Source organism: Terrapene carolina, unplaced genomic scaffold (genome assembly GCF_002925995.2).
Source record: "Terrapene carolina triunguis isolate 2854851 unplaced genomic scaffold, T_m_triunguis-2.0 Scaffold58, whole genome shotgun sequence".
Taxonomy (NCBI): Eukaryota; Metazoa; Chordata; order Testudines; family Emydidae; genus Terrapene; species Terrapene triunguis.
Genome location: NW_020664409.1, coordinates 55,676,091 through 55,692,298, shown reverse-complemented (window position 1 = coordinate 55,692,298; position 16,208 = coordinate 55,676,091). Strand labels below are relative to the sequence as shown.

The 16,208-nt window shown below is 39.3% G+C and overlaps 1 protein-coding gene across 1 annotated transcript in view; it reads right to left on the bottom strand.

Moving 5' to 3' along the window:
* CSPP1 (centrosome and spindle pole associated protein 1) overlaps positions 1-16,208 on the bottom strand; it is a 150,063-nt gene extending 133,855 nt beyond the window's left edge. Inside the window, exons 1-4 of the mRNA XM_026659714.1 lie at positions 16,160-16,208; positions 12,295-12,458; positions 9,382-9,493; positions 5,833-5,929 (exon numbers count right to left, since the gene is read on the bottom strand). Coding sequence (XP_026515499.1) covers positions 5,833-5,929; positions 9,382-9,483 — 199 coding nt within the window. The 5' untranslated portion in view covers positions 9,484-9,493; positions 12,295-12,458; positions 16,160-16,208. The remainder of the gene's footprint in view (positions 1-5,832; positions 5,930-9,381; positions 9,494-12,294; positions 12,459-16,159) is intronic.

The following is a 16,208-nucleotide window of genomic DNA, read 5'->3' as shown; positions in this document are numbered from 1 at the left end:
TGTGAACTCTCACTTACTTCTGTGTTTAATGCTTACAGGCTACAGCAGAAATGTAGTGGTCAGCGTTTTTAGCAGATGGCTCCAGTTTTACTCACACTAGCAGAAATAATAGAGATAAGAAAGAGGGGTAGTTAGTTTTGCAGATGTCTGATTCAAGGTCGCAGAGACTGGGAAAGTTTTCTCACAGGCGTATGGGAACTTTTCTAATTGTAACGGCTAGAGAAGGGAGAGGTGGGAGTAGTAAGAGGGAGTAACAGACAAAGGCTTACACAGAAACTGTTTGGGGTATAAAAGGTAAAAGTTATTTGTATTTGTTGCACTGGATTTGAGACATGCTGGTCTCCTGGTGCCATTTCAGAGCTCTGAAATAAACTTGGCTTGCTTTCTCCCCTCGGTGTCTTTATTGGTGCCAAGCACACCGGGCGACGGACCATTTTAGTCCGCCTCAAGCCTCTCAGGCGGTAACAGTTACTCAATATATTGTTAAAGGTCTTCTCTGTATGCAGTGGACAACCTTTGAACTAATAAAGGCAATTTTTAAAAAGTCACATCTTCAAGTATATTTAAATAAACTTTTACAAATATATTTTACTACTTTATAAGTTATTTTTGAAGTTATTAAAGCATGACTGTACTGAATAACTTCACTTTCCAAGTATCAGAGGGGTAGCCGTGTTAGTCTGAATCTGTAAAAAGTAACAGAGGGTCCTGTGGCACCTTTAAGACTAACAGAAGTATTGGGAGCATAAGCTTTCGTGGGTAAGAACCTCACTTCTTCAGATGCAAGACACCTTTGACTTGCATCTGAAGAAGTGAGGTTCTTACCCACGAAAGCTTATGCTCCCAATACTTCTGTTAGTCTTAAAGGTGCCACAGGACCCTCTGTTACTTTTCACTTTCCAAGTGACTGAAAACACACTGCTAAATGCTCAAAAAAGCAGAGGAAAACCCCTACATCTGGCCTCTATTGCAATTTAAAGCAGGCTCAGAGCTGTTCTAAATCACATCAACTTATAATGACCCCACAGGCCATGTATCACCCTCACGGGACGGGGATGTACAGCATAGAGCTGAAGATGTCAGCTGCATTCTAGCTGGCGTTTAAAGCAGCTTTCAGGCCACTAATCTATATTATTTAATTTTGTTTAAACAAAGTGAGTACATTTTGTTACCAATCTGAGGGACTGTTTACAGTAATAAGGCACTTCAGGTCATGTGGTGTTACAGAGTTCACTACTTCTGAGACTCATAATCTGCATGAAGCATAACAATGACAATGACAATAGCAATGACATACACTATGTTATAACTTATTCCTTTATGACATCATGGAAATATTTCTGATAAAAAAAGATAAGTAGTTACATGTGAGGTGGCCAATTCCACTAAGCTCTGGAATTATTTCACTTTCATTCTCTGGACCGGAAGCATTTCTGGTCCCCTACAAAGACTCTCCACTTCTTTTTAGTCTCTTTCCTTTTATGATCACCCCTGGAATTATAACCTCCACAGAGAGTGTCCTCAAGCTAGGTCTTCCCTCTATTCCATCACAGACCACATACAGGGACCCAGAGTCCCTGTCATGGCAGAGAAGATTCTCATCATCTCTTTGGATTACTTCTGCTAAAGGATGGACTTTGCCTCAACAATGAATCAGGAGGCTGAGTTTCCTTTTAATTGAATTAATGTATGTAACTGTCCACTTTAACAAGAGTATGATTATACTATCATTACAGTATCTGGAATGGGAGTAATATTTTATTAAAATTTAATTAATTTTTAATTATCTATTGGTAGGAGGGGGTTAGGATGGAACAAAACATCACCAAGCCACAAAAATGAGTTCCCAATATCACAGCATATGGCCCAGCTGTTGAACATAAAAAGATAAGATTTTGATCTACACGCAAGTCCAGATCAACTTCATTGTTCTCCATTTTTTAAACCAGAAGTGTTGGCATGATCCTCAGTGGAGTTATTCCAAATTTACTTGGGTATAAGAGAGATCAGAATCTGGCCCAAACAATCTGTTATGCCACATTGAGAGGTGACAATAATATCACAGGCAGAGCTTGTTTTTAGTCCACTGTCTTCGTGGGCATTTTTCTCTAACATATCATGCATAAATATACCTTCTGATCATGCTGAAACATGTAATTATTAAATAAATTACTGAGTTGTACCTTTTTACCCCACTACTTGGACTGCATTCTTTTTCTCACACAAGAAATAGCTATTGTGTCACTGGCATTATTTTCATGTTGTTACTGTAACAAATCTATAGACATTTAGGAATTCCACTGTTATCACTATACTGTACATCATCATCATTAGCAGCTTCGTGGCAACAAAGGAAATATACTTCAGATGCACCTTTACCGAACACTCAAGACCCTAATACTTAAACGAAATAAAATCTTTACTAGCTCTTATCAGTACAATGCCCTGTGACAGTTGAACAGTTCTTAATCTATCCAGTGGACACATGTATTAGTCAGTTCATTACTGCACATTAACAACTGATACTACTGATATATCTAGTGAAACTGAAGGGGCCTCATCACAGACATGGGTGGGGGGAGGAACAGTAAAATAATTAGTCCACCAGTACTATTTCTCTATATTTTATGTTTCTACAGTTAAATCAATAAAACACTAATGACTATAGTAAACTAACTTACTGATCAACAATGAAAGTGGCAAAAAATCTGAGGCACATACTTATTCATCTGTTGTCTTCTACACAACTGTTGTCTGTTACCCTTGACCTCTGGTGACAAGCAATACTTAATTGTCATTTTAGGTCATTCCTAGTGATGTCATTTCATACAGGGTAACATTAATGACAATAATACATAGTCCTCTGTTTTTAAATGTACGCATATTTTAAAATGTAGGCAAGATATTATATTTTTGTTTTTTAACCTCTCTTTTAACATTATAATTAATGTAAAGTCAACACATGATTAAACAGACCATACTTTTATGTACAATCACTCCTGCGTGAAATTCTGGCCCTACCGAAATCAAAGGGAGTTTTGCCATTGACTTCAATGGGGCCAGGATTTCACATTTTATTTTTCGAAATTATCATTCAGTCAAGCACACATCTGGAGTCATCACAATTTGCTTGATGGTTATTTTTTTCAGTGCTGAAATTAACACAGTACCTATAAGAAATTAAATGTAAATCATTTATTCACTAGTTAACGTTACAATCAAGAGCTGGGGAGAGACTTGTACATTGAACACAGTCCTTCCTCATCTCTACTTTTTCTGTATGTGTTATATCTCACTTGTCTGTCATGTCTATTATTTAGATTATAAATTCCTCAGAGCAAGGGCCTGTCTTAAGTGTTTTCTGTTAAGCTTCTAATACACCTGTGGGCATTACAAAAGCACGTATCTTCTGAACACAGGAGTGAAAGGAGAGTAATGCTCTTGCATTTACAAAGCACTTAAACATCAATCCTCACAACACCTCTGAGATGAAGGTAAGTATCACTAGCCTCATTTTATGGATTGGAAAACTAAGAGAGAGAGGTTAAGTGATTTCCAAAGCCACAAAATAGAGTTGGTGCTACAGCCAAGATTAGAAATCCCATGTATTATATGAATGTGTATTTGAAATATACACCATTACTTTTCAATACTAAATATTGGTTTAATTTAGGGAACTTAATTTACCTTTAGAAATTAACAAGATCAGTTTACCTGGCTACATCTGGCACCACCTCCTTTAGCATCAGCTTGACAGATACTGATGCCACCACTGCATGTTAGACTGTGGTGGCCCTAAGGGGTAGAACTCATTCCACATGGATCTGCTCCCAAGTTCATAACCCCCCACTTTTAAAAATCCCTTTATTCAGGTGGTTTTGGTACTATAGTCCATAAAGTTTTAATTGTTTACCCATTTATCATTGCTGCTATTAATTATTTCTGCAACACCATGACATGGGGCACTTTAGAAATATTATTTCATTTTGAAACTAAAAATATCCTTGTGGCTTTTTGGTCTTATCAAGTCCTCACATTCTTTAAAAAACACACACAGACATAATTTCCACTGACAGCAGTGCCATCTGCTGTCATAGCTGACGTTATTAACATTCATCACTGAATAAGAACTTTTGCAGTTTACGCTCTCTATTTTAAAGAAGCAATTTTACATCTGATTTTACTCAGACACAAAAATTAGAAAATGCTAATGGCAGCATTGTTTCCCTGAAAGGAGGTGAAGAAAGGACATCTCCACATTCTTGACAGGGGCTTGAGGGTGTCCTCCAACTTTCCATGCTTATTCACAGTCTAAATCTCTCAGCCCATCTGATGTCGTATTTACAGGAGAGTGCACAGCACAAACCATCAGTGCCACTCTAAGGCCCAGTTCACAGTTCAGTTACAACCATGTTTTTGTAACCAATTTGTGACACTTTCTTGACCACAATTTACAACAAACATGGTTTGAGTTTTGGCCATTCTTCAGCTTCTCTCTTTCAAAGCAGTGGGTGAACAATTGTAATTATAATGTAGTACCCAACCTACTGCCTAATCTTGTTTGTTTGTTACATTCTGGGGAAATCAGAGCAGCTGCCCTGCCGCACCTCAGCAAGCGATACGACTGTCCAAAAGAAAAACACAAAGAGCAACATCAGCAGCACATGTCTTACCACAGGCAAGGTTAGAGGGTCCATACACAATGCAAAAAGAAAGTGTTCTTAACCAGTCTCAGAAACACAATCACATGCAAAATAAGGCATCTGGCAAGGGTGAAACTGTTAGCTGCAATGTTTAGTAACTTAGTGTTAACCAGATGGTGTGCACACACAAACCATAGCCAAAATTTTCACACTCCACTGCCCAAATGTAAGCTTTTACACAAATAGCCTGATTTTCAAAGATGATGAGCATCCTCAGCTGTCATCTCCAATTGAAGTTGTAGGCACTTGACACCTTTGAGAATCAAGCCATTTATTTAAGAGCTTACATATTGACTTAAGAGCAGTTATGCCCCCAAATTTGAAAGTCTTGAACCCATGTTTAAAGTCAACCATGTTACTAACTGGTTACAAAGTTAGCTAAAATTGTAATGTGAAAAGGGCGTAATTGATCATAGTAGGCTGGGGGGCAGTTATTTAAATAACATGAGGCATTGCTTGCTCCCAGAGATTCAATGTTTCCTTTGTTAGCAGCCCTTGCCAACCCAAAGAAAGACACTGTAGTTCTAAGTCTGACATCCATCTAGATGACCTTTGCCTTGTTAGGCTTCTCAGGAGATTTAGTCTATTTGTTTGAGTTCCTATCAGCCATGCCATGGTGACAGGACAGGACCTTATCCTAAGAGGCTGACAGAAAAAGCATCTTGCTTCTCTAGCTCCAAGCACAGATGCAGAACTTCTGGCAGGAAGCTGAAGGGGCGATCCACCTGAAATGCTATCCCAATATACAGTTTTCTTCCAGCAACCCTGAACACAATAAAAACAGACAAATCCTCTCTCAAAGACTGGCAAATGGATATTAGCACAAGACACAAAAAGAGCTCTGTATAAGCTCGAAAGAAGTTGGCCCAATAAAAGATATTACCTCAGCCACCTTGTTTCTATTAAAAAAAAAAAAAAACTGAGTTAACTTTAACTTTCAGAGGACAAATGCAACCTCAAAAAACTCAAGATGTTTAAAAGGATATAAACACTAAGTGCCTGAATTGTTGTGACACTCCTATAATTAAGAATCCAAAGGATTCATTTTTTCTTAGCTGTGCAAAGATCTCTAAGATAGCACTTCACTATCTACACCTAAAAAATGCTATATATTAAAAATGTATCATACCTAGAAGATAGTTCTGCTGACTGTTTGGTGGTATATTTTCTTTAGCCATAGAGATTAATGCTTTGCTGGTCTCAGAAAGCTTCTCTGCACCTTTGCTCTGAAAAGAAAAAAAATGTAGGTCTTTGCAAGAATAGATAAGGGAAATAGCCATAACATACCTGAAACATGATTTAACTTTTGACTGGAAAACAGAGGGTTTTGGTTATTTATTTAATACATGTAATAGACAGTGTATTTCATGGATATTAAAAAGTAGCTCCCGTATTAATGCAATAATTACTCTGCTACATTTGATCCCCAACACCACTTCAAATTGATTATGTACTCACAGGGATTTCATAGCCTATCCATGCTCGGTATTTTTCCCCAAGAGATCTGATCCACCTTACTTGGCACCATGCCTAGTCATCTGCTAAATCAGTGATTTTCAACTGGTTTTTCCTTTGTGGACCCCTAAAAAAAATGCGAATGGAGGTGTGGACCCCTTTGGAAATCTTAGTCTGTGGACCCCCAGAGGTCCACGGACCACAGGTTGAAAACTACTGTGCTAAATGAATATCTGGGCCTGGTGGGTCAAGTTCAGACCAGTGTCTCCACTGTGCGCCCATACCCACCCAAACAGTTCAACAGGGATGACGCGTTCATCTCACCCCACTCCTTGGAGCTGCTCTGAACAGCGGTTAGGCAGCAACTTTAGGGGAGGCAAAGATGAAAGCCTGTCTCCTCTCACCACCCTCAACATTAAGCTATTATAGAGAATCATGGGTACATAATCACGCAAGAAAACATGAGGACCATGCAAGAGACACCAGGAAGGGGGGGCGGGGGGAGATTATAATGGGTGCAATAAGAAATAGTAAACACAGCAAAGAGACAAATAGAAGAGATAAACAGAGGAGGGCAGGCAGAGGAAGGGAAAGAATAAATACAGGATTGGTGAACCGCAAAAAAACGTATTCTAGAAGCAGGAACTCTGACTAACCTTCCCCCACCATCCCAGAAAAGAGTCCCAGGATAGGCGAACAGGAACCTAAAATCAACTGCAGGCAGGATAATGGGAAGCATGAGATGGAAAGGAAAGTTTAATTAGAAGTAAACTACTTAACTTTAAAGTAGGGCTTGCGTTTGAGGGTCATTGGCTACCAATTCAATAAGCACCAAAAATTATTAGACTTGGTAACTGAAAGACAGTCAACACCCCCACCCCAAACTAATTTTTGCATCCCCCTTCAAAAGTGAAAAGCAGTGAATTCCCTTCATTTGAAATACTGCTCGAGGGAAGTGAGAGACAAACCCCTCCAACAAAGATTAAATTAAATCCTTGTCTCAGAACATGATTTGAGGCATCTATAGCCAAGCATATCGGTTCAAGACTGCAGTCAATTAGTATTGAAATTTATCATGCTGATGTGTGGATTATTTCTGAGTTTTCTGCAGACAGTAGCTGTAACCTGTGAATTTGTAATTAAATACTACTAGTTAACAAATGGAAGACTCTCTCTGATCACACGTCATTTTGGACAATAAAAGTGCTTACAAACGTTTTGAAATTTTATTTCAAATTTCAGCATTGCAATACTGCAATACTTGGGTTGGCAACATCCATAATGGAATGTTTATTTGTGAATAAAACAATCTGCGAACATACCCAAACCACAACCCACCCCAAACATCTGACCAGATATGTTTTGCAGTGTGCCCTAGATGTCAATATGCAGACTAGGTAGGATGGCAAATTCCAAAGTCTCAACCTGACTCAAAGAAAGACTTACTAGCAACTCCTTCTCTTACATACTGAAGGAGGTAAGCAAGTCCCCAAGCCAGTTAGGGCTTTATAGGTCAGAACCAACAGGTGCAGACATACAATGCTGACTAACCAAAACCTTCTCTTCATCAAGGGCATGATTCAGGATAGCTAGGACAGAGTCATAGAAATCATAGGAAGGCATAAAACTTTCTCCATGTAAGTACTCCCATTACTGAGCAAATTAAGGTGATCTGCAAGATTATCAAATCTTTATAGCTTTAGAATTAGGTGCCCAGCACTCAAACAGGGCAAGGGGTATGCCAGCCCAAGTTTTTAAAGAGAACCTTCTCCCACATGTAGCCCCAGTATCCAATCACATTATAAGCACCAATGTACAACTACAGAGCTAGCCAGGGCCGGCTCCAGCATTTCTGCCACCCCAAGCAAAAAAAAAAAAAAAAAACCCGCGACCCCGACCGGCGGCGGCAATGGGAAAAAAAAAAAAAAAAAGCCGCGAGCGGCGGCGGCAGTTCAGCAGCAGGTCCTTCACTCCTAGAGGGAGTGAGGGACCTGCCGCCCCCAAATTGCCGCAGGTGCCGCCCCCTCTCCCTGCTTGTTAAGCTGGTGCCTGGAGCCAGCCCTGGAGCTAGCAAGGGTGTCAACAGGGGTAAGGCAAGTAATTAGTTTTCTGACCCTTTTCAAAATATTGTATATGTTTGGAAACTTTTGAGCAATATTGGTGAAAAAACATATTTATTGGACATCCTCCCATAGGTACCTGCATGTTCCAGCTCATATCATTCAGATGCATCTCTAACAATGAATTCAGCCCTACTCTTGCAAACACAAGCATGTGCATAATTTTACTCATCTAAGAAGGCCCACTGAAGTCAATGAGACTACTCATGTCAGTAAAGTTATGCACATGCTTAAATATTTGCAAGACTGGGGACTTTATCGGTACTTTTTACAAGAAAAAATACTTTTGATACCTCATGGAGTCTCGATGCTGCAATGCTAACTACAACTTCTTAACAACACTGGGGGGTTTCTCTACTTTGAAATAATTCTGAAGTATTGTTTAAGTGAAAAGTTTTTGAATAAACAGTGACAATCCCTGATTATGATAATCTGTACAAAAATAAAACAGCAAATAAATTTCACATGGCAAAAACATTAACAAAATTTACCTATGACCATATTTTTTAAATAAAGCAAAAAAAATTGACATTGTTTAGTGTGCTCCTAAATAAACAGTAAATACCTGAGACACAAAATACTCAAAAATATATTCTAGTAATAAAGAAAGAACTATCAGGTTAAAAATTTAATATTTTTAGTGTTCTTACCTGTGGTATGAATAGTACCTTATTGAACTGACCATAAAAAAATTTACTTATTTGTTTATGCTATTTGTACTGTTTATTTTTTGCATTCGTTAAGCTTGGATAATGAAAGCAGACATTCATTTCTAGGCAATTTTACTTTGAGGTTCTCATGTACAAGAGCAATTCTTGGGTTGGCTCCCATTCGAATTTAGAAAAGCCATGAAAACTTTTATATTGGTATTCACATTTGTGAATGTTTATTTAAAAAGTTAAATGTGGGGGCAAATTTGATTTGACAGTGTCCCTATAAGCAAAGATGGAGAAAGACACCTTAAAAATTATTTTACAACAGGTAACTCAGTAATACAATACCTTTAAAAAGAAGAAACTCTTATCAGTACAATAGAAGCAGACTTAAACCAAGATTCCAACAATAAAACTGTTTGAAATAGGTAGATAATGTAGTAGTCTTACCCTTATCTCCATATAAGGAGGATCATTTTCAAGTTCTGCTTTGTCATGTGCCAACTTGGCCTTTTGATCTTCAATAAACTGGTCTAAATCATTTGCCATCATTTCTTCAATTCTAGGAAAGATACGTATCATTGTACTAATATGGTTCCTCTTCAGTATCAGCAGAAATTTACTATCAGTTAAACTATTAATAGCCTTAATCAATTCAAGTTTAGTCATCAAATTACTGCATTGATCTGCCTAAGAGGTGCAAATGTTAAAAAATGTTAAAAGACAACCTCCTCCCTAGAGATATCTGATCTAAAATATTGCAACCTTTGACATTTCTCTTCAGAGAGAAATTAAGATTCCAAAAGACAGTCCCAATAATTTTTTCAAATATAGATTATTCTATTCTCTTTTAAAAGATTTTTCTTTAACAAAATAATTTAATCCAGTAAGAAAACAATACTGAGCAGCTCCTAAATATGACAGATTTTCAACTGCTAAAATCGCTGAAAAGAATATTTAGCACTGATTAGTTTAGCAGTTTAAATTGGGAATGAGATCAGAGGAATGCCATATCCTCCCACATTTTCCACCTATAGAAGGAGGGGAGAAAAACATCAAGATTACTAGTCAACATGATGCAAAGAGGTAGGGAAAGAGACCCATTACAGAGCCTATAGTTGATATGATGTATTATAATTGTACTGTGTTCCAATAACTGATTATTTTATGAGTAAATAAAACTCCAGTTCAATGTTGTTGCTTTAAACCTCAATCCTGCAAACACTTACACCCACTTAACTTCGAGCGCATGCATAAATATTTGCAAGTTTAGGACCTTAATATGTTCAATAAGCAAAGTGCCCAACTTTTAAAATGTTGTTACTAGTTTTGCAGAAGTAGCTTTATAACTTAATACCCTATAAACCCTTATTCCCAACAAAGTCAGTGGAACTACTTGCATGAGTAAAGGTTAGCAGGATTTGGCCTCAAGTGCAGTTTATTAATTGGCTCTTTTCATACTTTGCTTTGATTTAGATATAAAATAAGTTTTGTAGATCAAGAGAAGACTGCCAATTCTTTTCCCCCCCACACACACCCAGTGTCTGTCTTGTCAATTTAGTTGTAAGCGCCTCAGAGTAGGGACCTTCTCTTACTTCATGTTAGTACAATGTCTATTTAGTACATAGCAGCCCTGATCTCAGTTGGGGCGTCTAAGCAGGGGCGCTGGAACATTTTTTATACTGGGGGTGCTGAGAGCCATTGAACCAAACTGTAAACCCTGTATATAATGGAAACCATTTCAAGACAGGGGGTGTGGTAGCACCCCCCACCTCTAGTTCCAGCACCTATGCCTCTAAGGAGTATAATACAAATTCAAATAGGTCAAATTCAATTAAGTTACATGTGAGATGAGTTTGGCCCAATAGTTAGAGGTTAGTAAATTCTTCAATAGGATATTTAAATGACATTCTGACTAAACGTATGCTATCTAATTAAAACCAAAGTATGAAAAGAAAGCCAATGAACCGCACACAAGGCCAAATCCTGCTAATCTTTACTCATGCAAGTAGTTCCACTGACTGTGGCAATTACAATCCCAAATCCTTCAAACATTATTCATCTGTTTAATTTTAATCACTTTAATAGCCACATTGAAGTCAAAGGAGCTATTTAAGGGAGTAAAATTAAGCACATGGGTAAGTGTTTGCAGTATCTGGGCCTAAGTATAAACTGCACAGAATGCACTTTGTAAGCTTACTGTTGAGACTATACTAGCAGAGACAGAAAATGAACATACCCCCTCCCCGACAGTCAACAGGGGGATGTAAGGCAGGGCTCTGAAGGAAGGATGGGGGGGATGTGAGAGCACATGCACTCCAAGAAAGTGATTGCCCCCTCAAGACCGCCATCCACCATCTTCCCACTGGCTGGGGATAGGAGACCAAGTTAGCTGCTTTGCTCTCTCATCCTGTCTGTCCCCATCCCTAGAATAAAAAGTGATCTGAATCCTAGGAGTGGGCCTAAGCAGGTCCTCCCCAAAGTACTGGTGACAAAGTGGGAGCCCTTTAACCCTGCACTGCACCCAGTTAAATGCCTGGAATGTCAGAACAGGTAAAGGAGATACAGCACCTCTTCCCAGTGTTAAATTAATAAAGCTGTGACCTTCCATTTAAATCCATCCCACGTGCAGAGCACTACAAATTTGCGGATATCTGCTTTATATCCACGGATATAGATGCGGATATCCGCGGACCATGTTTGCGGATCGTGGATCAGATGCGGATCTGCGCAGGGCTCTACCCATGTGTCCATCATTTATTTGCCTGCACATCCTGATCAAAGGGCCAAGAGAGTTAAAAAAAATGGGCAAAGCCTTAAGGGGTGAGATTCAATGTGATTAAACAAAACCCACATTTGGAAAGAAAAATATGAAATGAGAAGAGAGTTGGAAAGTGACAATCCAGAAAGAAATGAAATGTATGTCCAGTGTAATGTGATAGCAAAAAAATATTGACTCCTGAGTTACAGTAAAATCTTCGCATAAAGCAATATCATTAATTATATGTTATTCTTTAATTAGCATTGTAAAAATATTATGCGGTTCTCATAAATGAGGCAGTCCTGGGACAACCTATTTGTCTTACTAGTGATATAGGACAATCAATTCTGAAATAAATTCCCCATCTGATTGTCCTAAATCCTTAATCTCATTAGTTTTGCATACTAATAAAGTCAAAGGGTAAAAGTAACCTGAAGAGAACATGTTCCCAGCCACATACATACATTATACTCAGCATTGCAACACTACAGAAAGATCACTTAATCACAAAAGTTATTTTGAATGGAAAAAGTAACTTTTCATAGTAAATTCCCTAGTACTCCACCTTTGCTCACACCAACTATCCACTGCAGCATACTCACCTGCAAGAATACCAATGCAGCGCTCGTCATGCACCAAAAGAAGTCTCATTGGACTGTGGCAATTGAATTTCTGACCTTCACTTAGACTAGCATGTATAAACACTGGGACTGTTTCCAAAGAGTTCTGTTTCAAGTAACAGCACAATAGTGTGATGATGCCAAACCTGGATCAAGAGAATTTACAAACTGGTAAATGGATGTTAGTAAGCTCTAATAAAGATAATATGAACACACTAATTTTTTTTTTAACTTTTTAGCAGAGACTGCTGAAAAGCATCATGAAGAATTACAAAACAAAGGCAAGGTATCTATTCAGATATATTTTAACTGCAGAAGTATTCAACTGAATGTGAAGAAAGCTCAAAACTCCACTCTGAGTAAAACAAATTAATCAGACATATTAGCATTGTTGATTCAGGATGCTATCTTTCACGTGGCTAAAAGGAAGGATGGCTGACAGAATTTGGCTGGGGAAATATCTAGATGTTTTATAGCTCACTCCTTTTTCCTTGGTAGACCTTTTTAAAAATGAGCATGAATTCATAAGCCCTGTGAAACAAGCATGAGGGCCAACTGCCAAATAAATTATTAGAAAGGATTTGTTATACAGGGGGGGAAAAAAAAGGGTGGGAGGAGAGAAAAAAAGGAGAAGAAGAGGAGAAAACGAAGTTTACTTGTTCTTCAAAAGCAAACTATTAACATTTTGAGGGTTGTTGTATACATTGGTTCAGAAAATATTTATGCTTAATAAAAATGTGAATGATTTATTTCTATTCAATTTTGTGATCTATAGTAGCACCTATAGAGGTCATCTCATTTTTTAATAGTTTCTGGTTTTTAGTTCAAAAACTCAGAAAAAGCACCCAATTTCATTTTTTCAGCATTCAATTTTTTTTTCCTTCAAGAAAAATTTAGAATTTAGCCAAAAGATATCAAAGTAAATTACTTTCTGGACAGGGATGCTGTGAGGATTAAAGGGACACCCTCAACATGCAAATCATACTTTCATCTGAAAATATTTTCTAGAGTTATAAGTAACCTCGTAGGCGCCAATCCTGCAAAGAATTTTGTGGCTGTTAAGACCCTAAAATCACACCGAGCTCCATTAACTTCAGTCGGGCTCCATGTGGTTTACAGAGCTCCCAAGTAGAGCTTATTCTGGTATCAGGACCACAAATTACTGTAACTCAAATACACTAGAGGGAAAAAAAGCTTTTTTTTCCCCTCCATTTAATTAGTGCTTTTGACAGCACCTTGTGTATCACCATTTTCACTGTTTTGTTGATCATACACAAACTTTTCTAGACCCTTCAGGAAGATTATTACTAGTAACAGAAGCAGAGCCAAAAATGAAGCAGCAGCAATCACCAGCCAGGTGTGTGCAGAGAGAAAGGCAGAGTTGGGATCTGAGCATACTTGGTGGTATTGCTCTCAGGCCCAACCAAAAACCCTTCTAAACATAAAACAGGGAAGGAGAAAAACCTGTAACAATTTTTAAAGGATTTTTTTAAAATATATTTCAGAAGATAATATTTAAAGGATACTCTTATAAAAATGATTTTCTGATAGCATACATCTATGCCTCTAATATATAGATAGATAGTGCATTACTTCTCTGAAGTGCTATCTAAGTGTTAAGTATCATGTTAATTGCTGCTATGTTTAGTTATTGACTAAAAAACCTAACTCGATGTAATATTTAGTTTACCGAAGAGCAAATATGTTAACATCTAAAAAAGGAAAATTTGCATAAGTGATACCTAATAATAATTAAGGAGTCAACTAGTGGAGTGCAATTTAGAGATATATCAAGCATGACATAGAGCAGAGAACAAGAAAATAATCAAGAAGGGAAACACTCTGGCTTGGTCTACACTTACCCCCCAATTCGAACTAAGGTACGCAACTTCAGCTACGTGAATAACATAGCTGAAGTTCGAAGTACCTTAGTTCGAACTTACCTCAGTCCACACGCGGCAGGCAGGCTCCCCCGTCGACTCCGCGGTACTCCTCTCGTCTAGCTGGAGTACCACAGTCGACGGCGAGCACTTCCTGGTTCGACTTATCGCATCCAGACAAGACGCGATAAGTCGAACCCAGAAGTTCGATTTCCAGCCGTCGAACTAGCGGCTGGGTATAGACATACCCTCTGGCTGATTTTCCTTCTAACAGCTAAGGCCCCAACCCTCCAATCTAATCCTGACTTTACTTGAGTAGTCTCACTGATTTCAATAGGACTACACATTAAAATTAAGCATGGGCACACATCTATGCAGGAGTGGTGCCTAAACAAGATTCACTATACTAAGATGTTGGGAAGGCCTCATGTACAGTGTGTCTATTTTATTGTTTATGTGAAGGAGAGTCTCTCCAACATGTTCCCTCTCTCTTTCTCCCCCTACAACACCTTTTTCCAAGTCTATGCCAGATTTATAAAGAAGAAAACTGATCAGCAAAATCCAAGCTGATCTCCTGCATTTCTATTTATGTATACTATACTACCATTAATACAGTACAGCAGGAAGAGTGCTACTATGCAAAGAGAACAGACAGAATCACAATTCCCATCAACTCTATGTAATATCCCCAAGAGGATGTGTTGGGGGGAAAAAAACTGATACATTTAAAAAAAAAAAAAAAAAAAAAAAACACATTTACCACAGTTTGATGCCACATTTAGTCACTGCATTTACAGATTATACGGCCACAGAGCTGTTACATTAAAAAGTTATTTTAAAAAGAACAGGAGTACTTGTGGCACCTTAGAGACTAACAAATTTATTAGTCTCTAAGGTGCCACAAGTACTCCTGTTCTTTTTGCGGATACAGACTAACACGGCTGCTACTCTGAAAGTTATTTTAAGTTTCTCAGCAATACTTTCTGGATTTTTCAAAATTGTTAGTACTTGCCTCCCCTCTATCCCTTTGAACAGTAATAAGAAGAGCCTCTTGTTTCCGCAGCTCTTTCCATCAGTAAGGTGCTTCCTCCTGGATCTTTTCCCTCCAATTCGCAGCTTCTTTTTAAATTTCACTTGAAAACCACTATTTCCTCCTTTGCCTATACCTCTTAATTTCCAACTCCCACTGCTACTATATAACTCTGTAAAGCAGTTCAAGATAGCATCTTTCATATAAACCTACCAAAATAAATGTGTATTATGCAGCTTTAGATTGGGTTTGTTTGCAATACGACAATCAAAGTTAAATAAACACTTTGCGTGACACAGTGTGATGGGAGAAACAAAAAATAAAATGCCTAGTTATTAAACCACGGAGATACAAATTGCGAAAAACTGACACAATGTATTAGAGCGATAAGGGGACAAGCCGCAGCCGGGCACCGGAGCGAAGCCTGGGGACAGATAAAGCGCAGCCCCGCGCAGAGCGAGGGGAGGGGACGCGAAAGCGGCCCCGGGCCAGGACACGCTCCTCGCACACAGAGCGGCGGCGCCGGCGGCCTCGGGCTCTGCCTCTTTAAGACGCTACTCAGCGTTGTTAGGCAACCAGGTTACAACAAAAACTGCTGCGGCTTCAGCCTGGGCCTAGCGAGGCCTCCCTCCCTCACCCCCCCGAGGGGCACAGACACACACCCCGAGCCCGCTCCGCAGGGGCACAGACAGCCCCGTGCCGCCCGCCCCACAGCGGGGCACAAACCCAGCGGTGCTCGCTTCTCCGTCCCGGGGCAGTTCACGGCGAGGGGCCGCAGCCCCCCTGGAGACCCGCCAGCCCGCCCCAGGAGGCAGGTGACGGGGCAGAACTACGGCCCCGCAGGCCTGGGAGCCGGGGGGTCCCTGCGCCCTGCCCTGCGCCTCAGGAGCGACCGGGACCCCTGTCACGGCTGGCGCCAGCCCGCGCAGTCACTCACCGGCTCGCTCTCGGACCCGCTGGGTTTGCAAGCGGCAGCTCACTAGCTC